Source organism: Populus alba, chromosome 10 (assembly GCF_005239225.2).
Source record: "Populus alba chromosome 10, ASM523922v2, whole genome shotgun sequence".
NCBI classification, from domain to species: Eukaryota; Viridiplantae; Streptophyta; class Magnoliopsida; order Malpighiales; family Salicaceae; genus Populus; species Populus alba.
Window position 1 is genome coordinate 4,557,563 of NC_133293.1, and position 15,267 is coordinate 4,572,829.

Genomic DNA, 15,267 nt, shown 5'->3' on the forward strand with positions numbered 1-15,267 from the left:
CTGTCCCTGAAGTTCAGGACACGGTTGTAGCCACTCTGTTTATTGAGCCATTCCGTCTTGGCATTCATGGGTTTGGGTCCGGCCCATGAAAGAGATTCTCAAACCCACTACCCGGCCCAGAAAGCGAGTGTTTTCTGAAGAGAACAACAATAAGAATGACGCCATTTTAACCCCAATTTAAAATCCGAGAAGCCGAGCAATGAGTACCTCCTCCACTGAATTCAAATAAAAGACGGCCAGTCCACGGCGGAGTATCAGTTTCCAAACCGAGCGGAGTTGCTGTGATCACCGTCATTAAATAAAACAGATAGACAGACAGATGCTCTTGGTTAGTTGAAAGAAGGAAGAAAAGATAATGTCTTCAGGGTTTGGAAAGAAAGCAGGACCAACCCCATCTTCATTATCCGAATCTCCTTTCGGTCCTCCTCAGCCGCCTTTTCCCCGTTTCCCCCCAAGGTACTCTCGTGCCTTTTCTATTATTATCTATTTCAACTCATTAATGCTGATCAATTTCAATTTCACCCAACTTCGTAAAATCTCTGCTCAGCTTAAGGTTCTGTGCCCTACGTGATCCTTTGGTGGTTAGAGACAGTTATGAAATTATTGTTATTTTAATCATAGGGGTTCGGAAGCTGTGCGGTCACTGCCGATAACTTATCAAGACCCTTTTCTTGCTACCACTCCTTACCAATCAACCGGGATCCCCAGGTTATAAAAACTCTACTCTTTTTCCTCATTTTCCCAATATATGTCTAGAGGGAAAAAAAAGAAAGAAAGCGTTGCGTTTTTTTTTTTTCTTGTTAGTGGATTTTGTTTTGGTAATAGGAGGCCGGAAGCTGTTGAAAGATCACGGTCGCCTCCATCCCGTCCGACTACTACCCCTTCTTACCCATCCAGTGAGCCCTCGTTCAATCAGTTTCCTCCTTCTAGACGGGTCAATGAGCAGGGATCCTTGTTTAATGATGCTTCTGCAGTCGCATCATTTGTTGCTTCACGTAATTCTGGAACTATTGTAACTGCTAAAGGTGCTAGATTTCAGGACCTGAAGAGGGCCAGATCACCTCCTCCACATTCTATTGATGAAGGCATTGCGAGAAATCCCACTCAAAATTTCATTCCAAGGTAAGGTGTTCTTGTTTTTCTTTTATTTTTACATAAGCATTCTCTATGCAAATCCAATTAACGGATTACTACTTTGGAATTTGCACCAGGTTTTATTTGACAATTTCCCATTATGTCACTTTGGTTTTCCATTTCATTTCATGACTATTCCTAGAACTGGTATTAGTTGTCATAGTGCTTTGCTGAAGTTTACACCCATTGTGCTTATTTGGAAGTTCCACATTCAGAATTGTCTCAAATCTGGGAGCTTGGAGGCATCTCCTTGGTTCTACAGATTTTCACTCCAGTTACTTTTGCATTGGTCAAATGGAAAAGGTGGGTTAGGGCATGGGGTAGTGCTCAACTGAATTTCCAACCTTCAGGCTCATGACATGGGATGGAACCTTGACTTCTCCATTTTAGAAAGGGAGAGTGGGAGACATTATCTTGCTACAAATGGCTGTAGTATAAAGGGATGCTTACGTCCTCACTTTTTAATTTTGTATTTTAATTGAAATCACTTTTCATTCTCTGTTTTTTTGGGAAAGATTGTACCTTTTTACTCATGTCTCCTTTTTCTCACTCTCTATAAAATCCTAGATCTTTTGTTTTGCTTTTGCGATCTTCCTCAGTTATCATTAGTTGTATTTAAATATTTTGTTTAATGGTTTTGGACAGATTCATGTCTTTTTTAAGAAGTATGTTGCAAGCTTATTGGGAGACTTCTGACTTTTCTTCGTTGCTTGATCTGGTAGCCCTTCAGATTTTCATGCTGGCAGTGGGAATCACTCAGTACCACCAAGAACAAGATCACCTCCTTTGGCTTTTGAAAGCAATAAAACAGCTAAGCATGCTAGTTATCCTTTTGGCGAAGGCCAACAGTAAGTTTGAATTCTTTTGTTGTGTGCACATGTATGTAGGTGATTGTGTTGGTAGCATGGATGATCACGACTGCATTATCAAGAAAATCATGAAAAAAATACCAGGCGATGGCAGAAACAAATTTAATCACTCATCTCGTAACTCATGCTTAGATGGTGCTTGTTTATCAAAACTATGTTTTTGTTTTTTGGTTTGGATGCATCCTTTATGTCTTTTATGGATGCTCATTAATGGTGAACTATTATAAAGATCATATCTTGATATTGTTACAGCCAGTTGCTTCATTGACATGCATGGTTGTGCCTTCTTGGTTGGTGGAGGACACATGACAATAGATTTTTATGTACTGTATTGCTGACTTTCCTACAGTTATCTCTTTGAAAGTGATTCTGTTAATTGTTGTACAGGCCTACTTTGCCTCCATCTGCATGGGATGATCAGCCCAAGTTGCCAGGAAATTACCCTGACTTGCTGGCTCACCAAGACCCATCAGTCCTATCTTATGCAGGCTCTCACGATTCTATCCATGCCTCAAAGAGAACTAGGTCACCGCCTGTTTCACAAGCTACTGAAGTTCCACATAATAACAATCTTCCTGTTCAAAAGGAATATAAAAGGTGATTCACAAATGTAATAGCTCACATCAGTTTTCCTAGGACCATATATCTGGTAGCAGTATTGAGAGAGCTGCTTGGAGTTGGATTTTGAGTTAGAATCTTTGTGTTGATTCTTCTATTTACGAACCTCAAGTGTGCTTTTGAATACTATTTCGAATTTAAATGTAAGAAACTTTAGAATAACAAAGCAATATCATGTTTTTTTCTTCATCACTGTTTTCTGCCAGCATTTTCATATGAGAAACGACAACTTTTAATAACTTTAGGAATTCAAGAGAGTAGTGGGGAAGATAATGATATAATCTTGCTCTTTTGTACTTAAAGTAGACACTTTGCTAGACAACCTTTAGATATTCAACAAGTTTATAGATGTTGCAAATGGGAATCTAATGATCTGTGTAGTGATTAAATAGGAAACTGATTTTCACACATGGATGCATCAAGCTTTCTCTTCATACTGGCTGTTAGTCATATTTTCCCCTTTCCACACCTCTATAAGCTGATTGTGCGCCTCCTTTGCCAGGACTTCTGTGTCTCCTCCTAGGTTAGTTAGTAGGTCAAATGCTAGTTTCAGCACCTCAAATTCTCAAATTCCTCAAAGGAATTTTCTGTCTGTAAATGCTACTGTTGATGCCACTCCCACCAAGACCACCAGCTTTGCTATGTCAAAAAGAACAAGATCACCACCTTTCCCTTTAGTTGATAAAGTCTCTCTGGAAAACTCATATTCCACCCAAGATGACGTGGAAAGGTAAAACTCAGCGCATTGATTTCCATTAATGGTTAAAACTATTTCATCCATCATCAATCTAGCTGAACAATTCTTTTCACATGCACTTTTCAGAGAGATACAAGCAAAGGCAAAGCGGTTAGCTCGATTCAAGACAGAATTAAGTGATGATTTTGAAAATAGCCGAGATGCTGCTGACCAGAAGATTTCTGCAAGTGGACATGAGCAGGCTGTTGTTGGAAGTCAAAAATTTTATGGTGGTCACTCTATTGAATCAGCAGGGGATTTAAGCAACAGCAATATTTCACCAGAGTTTGATGGGTCCGAAACACCCACCATTATTGTTGGGTTATGTCCGTATATGTGTCCTGGTATCCCTCTTAACTGCTCGACTTAAGAGTAATCTTGTTAATATTATGACATTCAGATGCGACCTCTTATGTCATGAGATTATATTTCTTTGCCATAATTCAGTCTTCACACTGTTTAGGTTTCTTCATCATTTCCTGGTGAGGAGAAACTTCAATTCTGACAATTAAAAAAAGTTGTTTATAACTCTTACTAAATTTTTTCTCTCATTTAATCTCCTGTCATCTGGAACAAGGTATCTGGCTTCTGTTTTATGAGAGCATCTGAAATTTCCATACTTTTGATGTGGCATAAAATCTTGATTTTTCAGAGTCAGAAAGGGCAGAAAGAGAAAGGAAAGGGGATCTTGACCATTATGAGCGCTTGGATGGAGATAGAAATCAAACCAACAAATTTCTTGCTGTTAAGAAAGTATGTTCTTTCTCAACTTTTAATTTGTCTATTTGCAGCATTTCAGAAGCTACTTTTTGTTGGCTCATTATTTATATATTAATTATGATAATTGTGTTCCACAGTATAATAGGATGGCGGAGAGGGAAGCAAACTTCATACGTCCCTTGCCAATCCTGCAGAAGACTATTGATTATTTGATCAATTTGCTAGATCAGCCTTACAATGATAACTTTCTTGGCATGTATAACTTCTTATGGGATAGGATGCGAGCAATCCGAATGGACCTCAGGATGCAGCACATTTTTAGCCAAGAGTCGATTACTATGCTGGAGCAAATGGTTTGTCATTGTTCTGTTTTTTTTCTCAGTATTGAAATTATTTAGCACTTCATCTTCTGAAAAAAGTAAAGCGTCAACCGTGGATGATGCTTAATTCTTGTAACTTGATTTGGTAAATTTTCCCAGTTCCATACTGGAGGATGGAAATCAGCACTTGTTATATTTATATTTTTTTAGCATGGAATTATGATGTGAGTTACATACGTCAAATGGCTTTTTCTTTGAATTAATATTAGTTTCTCCACAGTGATCCTACATTTGATGTAAGAGTAGCATTCTTATGGGGAATGATCCTTTACGTGATCATGGTCTAGTGACTCTATCCTCAGATCTCTCTTGCAGTAATGATGAGCTTGTCTCTTTGCATTCTCTTTTCAATCTGTATTATTTCAAGTGCCAAGGATATAGACACAAACACATTCTCTGTCCCGCAAACACACATGCACAGAAGCAATGCCTTATTTTTTCAGAAGATGGTTTGGTATATCATTTTCTGGCTGTCAGCACCACCTTAAAGTTGAATGGCATGCATCTACCGTTTCCTCAATTCCACCCTTTAATCTTTGCCATATTAATTCATCCGTGTCTCAGCTTCAATTTTGTAGTCTGTTTTGTGTATTCGGCAATGTGCATCAGCTGGATGATAATGCCAGCGATGATCTTATTTTTCCCAAGACTAAATGTATTGCTATTGCTGTGGATGTCAGATAAGGCTTCATATAATTGCCATGCATGAGTTATGCAAATACAAAACAGGAGAGGGGTCAATTGAGGGATTTGATGCGCACCTTAACATTGAACAGATGAACAAAACTTCAGTTGAACTGTTTCAAATGTATGATGACCATCGGAAGAAAGGGATTAATGTGCCAACAGAAAAAGAATTTCGTGGTTATTATGCACTTCTCAAACTAGATAAGCATCCTGGATATAAAGTAAGTCATCTGCAGTGGTGACCTGGTTTTACAGATTTATATAGACTTCTCTGTGAAAATAAGCAATTTCTGCTAGGTTGAACCTGCAGAACTCTCACTGGATCTTGCGAAGATGACACCAGAGATAAGGCAAACCCCAGAAGTGCTTTTTGCTCGTAATGTAGCAAGGTAGTTAGTTCCCCTTGATTTATTTTTTAGGTTAAAGAATTATCCTTCTGATAAGTGGATCAGTTTGCTTCTCCAGGGCTTGTAGAACAGGTAACTTTATTGCCTTTTTTCGGCTTGCAAGGAAAGCAACTTACCTTCAAGCATGCTTAATGCACGCTCACTTTGCAAAGGTACAAGTCATTGTTGTTTTTTTTTTTTTTTGCCTTTTTTTTCCACATAAGAGTAGAGATTTACATTGGCCTTCTTGACTGCATAATGCCCACAAGGTATTCAGTTTTTAACATAACACACACATCAATCTTTCCTGTTCTGTTGTGCTGTAGAGTTAACTACTCCTATATTTTGATGTAAGTGCTGGCTTTGTTAATGTACTTAAACATGTGTACATTTTTAAAATCTTTTCTTTTCAAATAAATTGTTGTTAATTCATGAGACTTATGTTCAATGTGCTCATTTTCCTTATTGCCAAATGTCACTTGTCTGTACTCTTTATTTGTTCTCATTATTTGTTTTCTTCCTGCAAAAGGGAGAAAAAAAAACCAGGTTTCCTAGGAAGAAAATATGTTGAGATAGTAGTTTACAATAGTGATTGGGATTGTGATAGCGATTGCTTTTCAAAGTGTTTTTTGCTTGAAAATTCATCAAAATATATATTTTTTATTTTTTAAAATTCATTTTTGATAGTAGCACATCAAAATGATCCAAAATCACAAATAATAATAATAATAGTAATTTGAAGCAAAACAAAAATTAATTTTTTTTCAAAAGCGCTTTTTGAACGCAAAAAAACACACTAAGTCTAACTGCTATAATCGATTGATTACCTATAACCTTCATGATATGACTCAAGGGGATACCACTTGCAGGGTCGGTCATTTAAGTGTCGTTTGGGTGTTAATAAAAGCATTCACCTCTTATACTGCTTGGATTTCAGATTCATTTGCATGAGCATGTAACACGGATGTGTTTTTCATAATGTTGTCTCATGTGTTATGTTTTTTTGGTCAGTTACGAACCCAGGCACTTGCTTCTTTGCATTCTGGTCTACAAAATAACCAAGGTCTCCCGGTTGGCCTTATTGCCAAGTGGCTTGCAATGGAGGTATCTTTTTTCCTTCACTTGATGAGAGTTACTTTCTTTTGTTTATTCTTTGCACAGGAAGATCCTACCTGTCTTACATTGTACTTGGATGATTGGAATCAGGAAGTAGAAAAACTACTGGAGTATCATGGCTTTGCCATAAGGGAATTCGAAGAACCATATATGGTGAAGGATGGCCTGTTTCTCAATGCTGACAAGGATTACCCTATCAAGTGCTCAAACCTTGTTCATATGAAAAAATCAAAAAGGATTGTTGATGATGTTTCACCACCTTCTCAGAGGGTACCATTGCCTGCTGAAGCAGCTAAAGAGATACAGCCTCTTATGATCTACAAGCATGAAACAAAGGCTGTTCCTTCTCCTTTTGTGGATGCAAAGAGTTTTGCCAGTGAAATTGATGAAGAAATTCCTGACTTCGAAGTTGTTGCATCCCCAAGTATTGTAGCACAGGTGGAGCCAATGATCGAAGAGCCTATAGTTAACCAAACGAGTCAAGATGATCATCAGGTAGCTAGTGCCTATATCTTTCCATGGGGTGAATCCTGGGCTCATAGCTCCCCTGAAGCTCTGCCAGCTAAGCTTGGAGTTGTGGAGAAGCCAAACCATGATACTCTTTTCAGAGTCTCTCCTAAGAGAAAGATGCCTTCTAGCATAGAAGAAATGTCGTTACCAATTGTGTCAAGAACAGGTTTGCTAGAGAGATCCCCGAGTGATAAATATGGTTATAACTGGGAGAACTCAATTTCCCAGGTTGTGGCTATTAATGAATCAAGAGATGAAGAACCTTCTGATATAAATCAAGCAAGTGAAAATGACGAGGTTATGGAAAGTAATGAAGATGAAGAAATTGCTCAGGCAAAACTCAAGTTGATTATAAGGTTGGTCACATGTTCAGCTGTTTAGCTTAAATTTTGGGGGTTTGTCCCGTATTCTTACTGTTGTTGCATTTGTCTCCAACCAGGTTATGGAGGCGGCGATCTTTAAAGCGAAGGGAGTTGCGTGAGCAAAGGCAGATGGCAGCAAATGCCGCACTAAGTTCATTGTCATTGGGACCACCAATTCGACAGGCCAGAGATGTGAGTTTTTCATTTCATATATTTCATTTTTATACACCACTTCCTTTTTATGCATCTCAAATTGAATTTCTTGATGGCGATTTATTCAACAATATAGTCAGTAGACTTTACCTCTATTATCCTGTTCAATGGTTTATTTTACCTGCAAGCAGATCTCTTTTGGGTGATTTCTATTTTTTTGACTCTCCTTTTCTTCCAATATAGCAATCTATCACTGCTACTGTATTTGACATCAATCATGTCATGAAGGAGAGGTATGAAAAACATGAACAATCATGGTCAAGGCTGAATGTTTCAGATGAGATCGCAGATGTTCTTATCAGAAGAAACCCAGATGCCAAATGTCTCTGCTGGAAAATTATTTTATGTTCTCAGATCAACGACCAAGGAGACAGACTTGGGCAGAGAAGCCAGGTTATGCAAGGGGCAGCTGACTCATGGGTGTTTTCAAAGCTCATGCCTTCTGTAAAAGATAATGATGATGGTGATCTGCTTATTTCATCTCCTGGCCTGGCAATATGGAGAAAATGGCTTCCAAGTCAATCTGGTAATCACCTAAACTGCTGCTTGTCAGTTGTTAAGGATTTTAAATTTGACAATTTGAATGAGAAAGTAGATGGAGCAAGTGCGGTTATCTTCCTTGTATCTGAAAGCATCCCATGGAATATTCAAAAAATCCAACTTCGTAAACTTCTAGCATACATCCCTTCCGGTTCCAAATTGCCCCTTCTTGTCTTAAGTGGTTCAAATTATGAAGAGGATTTGGATCTTTCTTCTATTATAGTCAATGAACTGGACCTTCTGGACATTGACAAATCACAGATTAGTAGTTTTTCAATTGTTTTCCTTATTGAAGACAAACAAGTGGAAATGTGGGATGGATTTTTCAGTGACATGCGATTAAGGGAAGGACTACGGTGGTTGGCAAATGAATCACCACGACAACCTGATGTTCACTGCGTAAAAACACGGGATTTGGTTCTAACCCATTTAAATCCTTTGTTGGATGTCCTTGAAAACATGAGGGATAATGAGGTAAGTCCAAACCATTGTATCTCAGCCTTCAATGAAGCCTTGGATTGGTCTCTGGGAGAAATTGCTGCTGCTGCCAAATCAAATCCTACCAATTGGCCTTGTCCTGAGATTGCCTTGCTGGATAATTGCTGCGATGAGCTAATGGTGATGAACTGGTACTTGCCAAGCATAGGTTGGAGCTTGGCAGAAAGAATTGAACCCTTTTTAAGTGCAATAAGGGAATGTAAACTTCCTAATTTTCCCGATACCATACCCTGGTTGGATAAAGGTGCAAATACGTTCAATGAGATTGAAGACCTGAGATCTCAACTTGAGAATTGCTTTGTGACATACCTGACTGAATTAAGTGGGATGATGGGTATTCTCTTAGCTGCAAAAGAGGCATATGTAATGCTACAAAGAAGTGCTCGACTTGAGCTCCATGAGTCAAGCTACTATATAGTTCCCAAGTGGATTATGATATTTAAACGGATTTTTAATTGGCGATTAACAAGTCTATCCAGTGGAGCTTTCTCTTCAGCCTTCATTTTAAGATGTCATGATGTTGGTACAGCTTCAAGAATTCCCTATGAGCTGCAGCTTGAAGGAGGGGGATCTTCACCTTATCTAATTGAACCTACCCTTGATGAAGTAATTGATGCTGGCTGCAGCCTCTTTATGTCAGGGAGGTATCAAGGACACGCAGAAACTTTTCAGCCTCCACCGAGGACAATTTCAAATGGCGATGTTTGTAAGGACACTAACACGAGTGACTTGGTGGATAACCGAAGAACTTCAGCACAAAATGGCAATTTGTTTGAGACAGAGAACATTGATCCTGTAAGTAATCAATTAAACACTACTGGTAGTACTGAGGTTGTGTTTTCCAGGAAAGTAACCAAAGAAGCTGACAAATTAAGCAAGTTGTTGGAGCAGTGTAACGTAGTGCAAAACTCAATAGGTGAGAAGCTTTCCGTTTATTTCTGATACTAGGCAACGAATTTTGTTTCCCTGAACATATCCTTGATTTTAAAAGGAGGGGAGGGTCTTGTATCCCTAGTTCTGTACTATACTTGCGAATTGCCATGTATTTGTGAAAGATAGTAGTGGAGAGCTCTGTTTAACTGCTCGATTGCACTTGTGACGATGTGTTGTTTTCCCCTTTGACAGGAAAAAAGAAGGGTTATGCAATATTTGAACTTGTTCTAAATACAAGTTCACCTTTGAACATTTTGTAACTTCACCTTTCATTTTCTATCATGACAAACGAATTTATTTATTTTCTCTTCCAGCCACTCAAGTAAGTTCTGTTTTGCCATTTTGTATTCGGACTTTGTTTCTTTTTGGCTCATTCTTTCCTCACCAATGTCAGTTTTAAATCTCAAAACCTCGTCCACTCTCTGCCACTGTTGTTCCTGGATTGCCAGGGACCATCAGATGGCGAAAGTTGCCTTTCATTTTCTTTTTCCTGCATTATTGTGATTTGTGAGCTCAACCGATAAAGTGGGCATGCACAATTAAGAACAAGTTGCCATCAAGTGATTTGTTGCCACTCACTACCTCAAGCTCCAGCAATGGCATGCCAACATCAATCCATGCTTTCTCCAAAAGGTGAGGGCGTGTGGACCACTATGGGCTTCAAACCCTTGTCACTTACTGAAGAAACAATAACACAAGCACGAGGTCAAACCCTACGAAAACAACCCCTTACCTCAGAACATTAATGGATCAGACAGCTAATCCAATGTCATTGCAGGAACTTCGACACAGTGACAACATCAAATCATTCAAATAAGTGAACGATGTCTGTTGAGAACAAGATTTCACTGGATCTGTTTATTGTATGTCAGCATGAACCATACAAATCAAACACAGTAGATGCAATAACGATAAAGACATCATGGAGTAAATGCATTATACAATTACTTCATTATCTTTACAAGTCTACTGTTCACAGAGATATCAGGAAGGTGTGTGGGATTACAATTGACATCAAGAAATCAAAATTGCAGGAGGTTGAGGCGTTGAGTTTACAACCGACATCCAGAAATCAAGCCAGAAACCTAATGGAATTTTTTCTTTCTTGAGATGAGTCATTATGGAATTCATGATTATCAGTTCTGAACATCCCGGAATCTTGGATTTCCAACTCCCTTCAAGCTTGGATTACCAGGGGCAAAGCTACAACAAAGTGGAGAGTATTTTTTACCTCGCAAAGTCATGTGTAATTAGTAACATTAGCAATAGCTTGCAGCCTGGAGATCCTTGAGCATGCAGAAAAAGTTGCCTTCAATTTTGGCAGAAGGCGCCACTAACCCCCATCCTATACAGCCACCAAAAGAAAGATTATTGAGACTTCAAGGGAATAGATTCTTTAAAACCAAATTTGAGGCAAATGAGGAAACATGCACTGCATCGAATGTATGAAACAAGTAAAACTACATAAAAATAAAAATGAATGTGAAGCAGCTTTTTGGAAGCAATTTAATTGGATTATTATAGCAAACAAAGAAACATCACCAAGTCAATAATATAGATACGATTCAATAGCATAAGCCGATCAGGAGACCCACCAATTCCCAGGGCTGAGATGGAGATGGAACAACAATAGCCGGGCTTCGATTCATGGAAAGTTGCAGATCTGTGAATTCACTTCTTATTGAACGGTATATTTCTGATCCAGAGGCAGCAGAGCTGTCAGAAGATCCTCTTCCTGTCCTTGAACTTGTGGGATTCCTATTAGCTCCAGTGGTTCCATCTGTGTCACCAGCACCTGACTGTATCGATAAGAATAGAGATCAGGAAATCATCAGCCAGTGACAGGTGCCTCATAAAAATAATTCAACAATTGCAACTTTGAGATCTATGAGTGGCCCAGATATAGCATTACCAAGATTCCAATGCTTATGTGTTTAAATTTACCAAAAGACAAGCAAAGCACCACTTATTAAATCTTAACCCAAACACATCAACAGTACACCCCAAACACAACCAGTTGCATTTTCAGGTGGTACAGAGCTTATTCTTGAAAACTGAATGTTTCCAATATAAAGACAATCTCTCGAGTACAGAACACCAACACTAACACTAATAGAGATTAATATAAAATGAAAACATGAGATTCGACCTAGAGCATCGGAAAAAGATGTATACATTGAAAACTGCAAAGCCAGAGGATGATTTTTATTTTTTTCTAATCACACTCACGTTAGATAAGCCCTTGATGTGAACAATAATGATCGTAATATCATCTGTCCTGTTTTCATGTTCCAACCATATTTTGTATGACTCCCCAGCAATGGCTGCACAAGCATCTCGGGAATCTGTGTATCTTGCCACCTATCAATAGAAAGACTGTAAAATTACTAAGGACAGGAACAACAGAAATGAGAGGAAGGAAAAGCATAGATAAAAATGTCTACAAACAACTTGACTAGAATTCCCTCATGGAAGAAAGTGATGATCTTCAAAATTCCGATGGAATCCCATATACCCCCCTCCCCTCTCTTTTCAATGGTATGAATTGATTTTTGACATGATTTCAGTGGACATCAAATTGATGCCAAAAGATTATAGTGAATCAACATACAGGCATATACTACCCCCAGTTGCTTATAGCAAGTGGCATGCTATTTTTTAGCTTTCACAACAAAGAACATCACATTAAGTCCAGTTACTTGCAATAGAATTTTATATAACAATTAATTAAATTTTGGTTGCTTGTTTTACAAATTCTCAAACTTAGCAATAGCTATGTTTTTACCTTATCAAGAAATCATTTCTTCGTTGCTGAATTTAATTTCAATGAAAGAAAAAAATAAAAATGAATACAGCTCATTTTTAAGAAGATTACACATTTTAGTAGAACATGCAGTTAACATCCACATGCTTCTTTATCATTTCAAGAAGTTATTAAATAAATACAGTAATTGTCAGCTCCGATCAAGTGTCTGACCATGTCTCAATATAACTGCTTTGCAATTTCTAGTGGAAAAGAACATTCTAGTACATTAAATTTACCCACGAGCAACTTAGAAATGCTAATAATTCATCTATAGCAACACATGATGGCATGGTTTGATGAACTAGGCCAATCAACCCTTATTTGGCACTGCAGTGAGGGGCAATGCCAAACACATGTCTATCAACAGTTCTGAGAAAAAACTTGTGAAGAAAAGCTATTTTCATGACTATGTATTTCAATGAATTTTGATGAAAAAAAGAAAAAAGAAGGCAGATTCGTTTAGTCTATTTTGATTAATTTCCTTGATACGACGGCACTCTTTCCTAAATCAAATCAGAAAGTCTGGCGGCAAATCAAACTTGATAGTTAATACTGACATAAATATATGTACAACTTCGTTTACATTCCACTTCTTCTTTCCATGTAATTATGAACTTTCATGAAAAAAAACCTATCGTTATTACCAGACAACCAAAAGCAGCGAGCAATCAGAGGCCTAACTATATAAAGGCAATCAAAAAGTAACCACTAAATCATAAATGCAACACATGGAAAAGAGAAATACAAAGGGGTCATAATGCCATACCATATCTACAACAGTTTGGCTGGAGAGGAACTCGAAAACTCCATCACTTGCAACAACAAAAAACAAATGATTTGGAGTAAGGCGAACCATAGAAACCTCTGGAACAGAAATAACACCAATTTTCTCAGCTGTACTATCCCCTACACTCCTTGTAAATGCTGTTCCTGGATACATCCCGTTTTGCACCCACAATCTTGGAGGATCACCCCCTTGACTTTCCTCATCACCCCACGTCTGTATATCTGGATCCTTAAGTCCTTCCACTTGATCAACACTCAGTACCCTAGCACCACAAAGCTTAACTCTTTCATACTCGTCTTTCCTAAACGGTGTTTGATCACTAGACAAATTCTCGGCTACAATCCTATTCCTATTCTTAACAGCAATCACTGCTCTCGAATCACCCACATTAGCAACATAAATTGCATCTCCAATAACAAGAACTGTTACTGCTGTTGTACCACTCATTGAATCATCAATCTCACTACTATGTAACTCATAGTTTGTCATTAAGAATGCTGAATTATAAGCTTTAACAGGGTCATCCAATAACGTGGGATCATTTGCTAATATCTCAGATAACCTATTCTTAACAAACCTGGAACATTCAGTACCAAAATGACCATGCCCATCAAACACACCAAAGAAATGTACATTTGGGTTACCTTGAATTTGGGTTCTAATGCAGAAACTATCCTGGTTTTCCTTATCTGGCGAGTCAGGATAGTAACCTCTTTGTGTTAAGACAGAGTACTGCAATTCATAGTTTTGTGAAGGGACAGGAACAATCTCTAGTGATCTTTGTGTAAGTATATGCTTGTTGGTAGCATTCCTACATGAACCCATTTCACCGTATCCCCCTGAATCACCATCTGTTGACGATGGGTACCTGCTACAACACTTGCCATTAACACAACCCATGTTTCATACGAGCAAACAAAGAGCTAAAAAGAGCAAATTTTGAACCGCACGCTTAATATTTGCAAGAGGTCCAAAGAGAAAAAATTAATACGGGCCTAAAAATTGCATCCCCGCAAATTATGGTGGAAATATTGAAATGGGTATCTTATGAATTCAACAATGAAGCAGTGGAACGAGTAATTTTGTGGGAAGCCATGTTCTTGACGACGGAAATTGAGAAACAAACCCTAAATGGAAAAGGCAAACGAAATGTCTCCAAAACCTCTCGGTGTTTAAAGAGGAAATTAGGCTCTCAAAATGACGATTAATGATTCTAATCTGGGTTATACCCAAGAAAACGTTTTACAAAAGAATTAGAATAAACCTCCAAAGAAAGGAATTTTTAGTTGAAAGAAGAAGAAAAGGAAATACTAAAGCAGCCTGAGCCCTAAGCCCTAAGCCCTAAGCAGAAGCAAAAGTTGAAAACCTTTTCTAGTCTACCTATGATCATCCGGTGACGGTGGGGGGTTCAGGAGAAGGAGAAATGTAGCTGTTTTGGGGCACAGGATCGCTGCTCAAGAAGATGAAAGAACCAAGGCATAGTAATGTTAAAGACGGTAGAAAATATAAAGGAAAAAACTTGAAATAGAGAGAGAGAAAAAAGAGGACAACGAAAACGAAGGGTTTGATGATGACGCAAATGAGAGAGAGAAGGAGAGAGGTTGTGTGCATGGATGGGTTTTCTTTTCTTCTATGCACAGACAAAAGTTCATCTTCCAAGAAAACAACTCTCTACACAGACAGTAAAGAGAGAAAAACAAAGGCCACTTCTTTTTAGAATATAAAAAAAATTGTTTTCTTTAAATGAAAGCCCTAATCGATGTTTTGGATTATCGAGATTTTGACACGATTTGTTTTTATGGTAATTTTTTAAAAGTATATTTAATTTTAAAAAAATACTAAACTTTTAGCATTTTTATAATTTTAATAGGCTAATATTAAAAATAAAAAATTATTTAAAATCTTTTTAAGTAAAATATATTTTTTATAAGTAACATGCATAGCTAAACATATATTTTTGTTTGTTTTTGTG

The 15,267-nt window shown here is 37.9% G+C and overlaps 2 protein-coding genes across 2 annotated transcripts; one reads left to right on the forward strand and one right to left on the reverse strand.

Annotated features, from left to right (window-relative positions):
* The first annotated feature begins 159 nt into the window (after window positions 1-159).
* On the forward strand, window positions 160-9,917 carry LOC118034569 (SAC3 family protein B). The gene is made up of 16 exons (XM_035039911.2): window positions 160-456; window positions 622-708; window positions 826-1,122; window positions 1,857-1,982; window positions 2,391-2,600; window positions 3,124-3,351; window positions 3,445-3,701; window positions 4,010-4,110; window positions 4,215-4,430; window positions 5,138-5,365; window positions 5,442-5,533; window positions 5,610-5,703; window positions 6,542-6,634; window positions 6,737-7,512; window positions 7,596-7,710; window positions 7,915-9,917. The coding sequence occupies exons 1-16, from the start codon at window positions 356-358 to the stop codon at window positions 9,709-9,711; spliced, it is 4,818 nt and encodes a 1,605-aa protein (XP_034895802.1). The 5' UTR covers window positions 160-355; the 3' UTR covers window positions 9,712-9,917.
* A 593-nt stretch (window positions 9,918-10,510) lies between these two features.
* On the reverse strand, window positions 10,511-14,988 carry LOC118034570 (probable protein phosphatase 2C 35). The gene is made up of 4 exons (XM_035039912.2): window positions 13,275-14,988; window positions 11,932-12,063; window positions 11,298-11,501; window positions 10,511-11,047 (listed from the first exon to the last, which is right to left on the reverse strand). The coding sequence occupies exons 1-4, from the start codon at window positions 14,193-14,195 to the stop codon at window positions 11,036-11,038; spliced, it is 1,269 nt and encodes a 422-aa protein (XP_034895803.1). The 5' UTR covers window positions 14,196-14,988; the 3' UTR covers window positions 10,511-11,035.
* Between the last annotated feature and the right edge of the window lie 279 nt (window positions 14,989-15,267).

Coding starts and splice junctions, on each gene's coding strand:
- LOC118034569 (XM_035039911.2), top strand. CDS start 356: ATGTCTTCAGGGTTTGGAAAGAAAGCAGGACCAACCCCATCTTCATTA. Junction 4,431..5,137: donor TTACTATGCTGGAGCAAATG/GTTTGTCATTGT, acceptor TGTGGATGTCAG/ATAAGGCTTCATATAATTGC. Junction 6,635..6,736: donor CCAAGTGGCTTGCAATGGAG/GTATCTTTTTTC, acceptor GATTGGAATCAG/GAAGTAGAAAAACTACTGGA.
- LOC118034570 (XM_035039912.2), bottom strand. CDS start 14,195: ATGGGTTGTGTTAATGGCAAGTGTTGTAGCAGGTACCCATCGTCAACA. Junction 12,064..13,274: donor GCCAAACTGTTGTAGATATG/GTATGGCATTAT, acceptor TTCTATTGATAG/GTGGCAAGATACACAGATTC. Junction 11,502..11,931: donor ACATCAAGGGCTTATCTAAC/GTGAGTGTGATT, acceptor TTATCGATACAG/TCAGGTGCTGGTGACACAGA.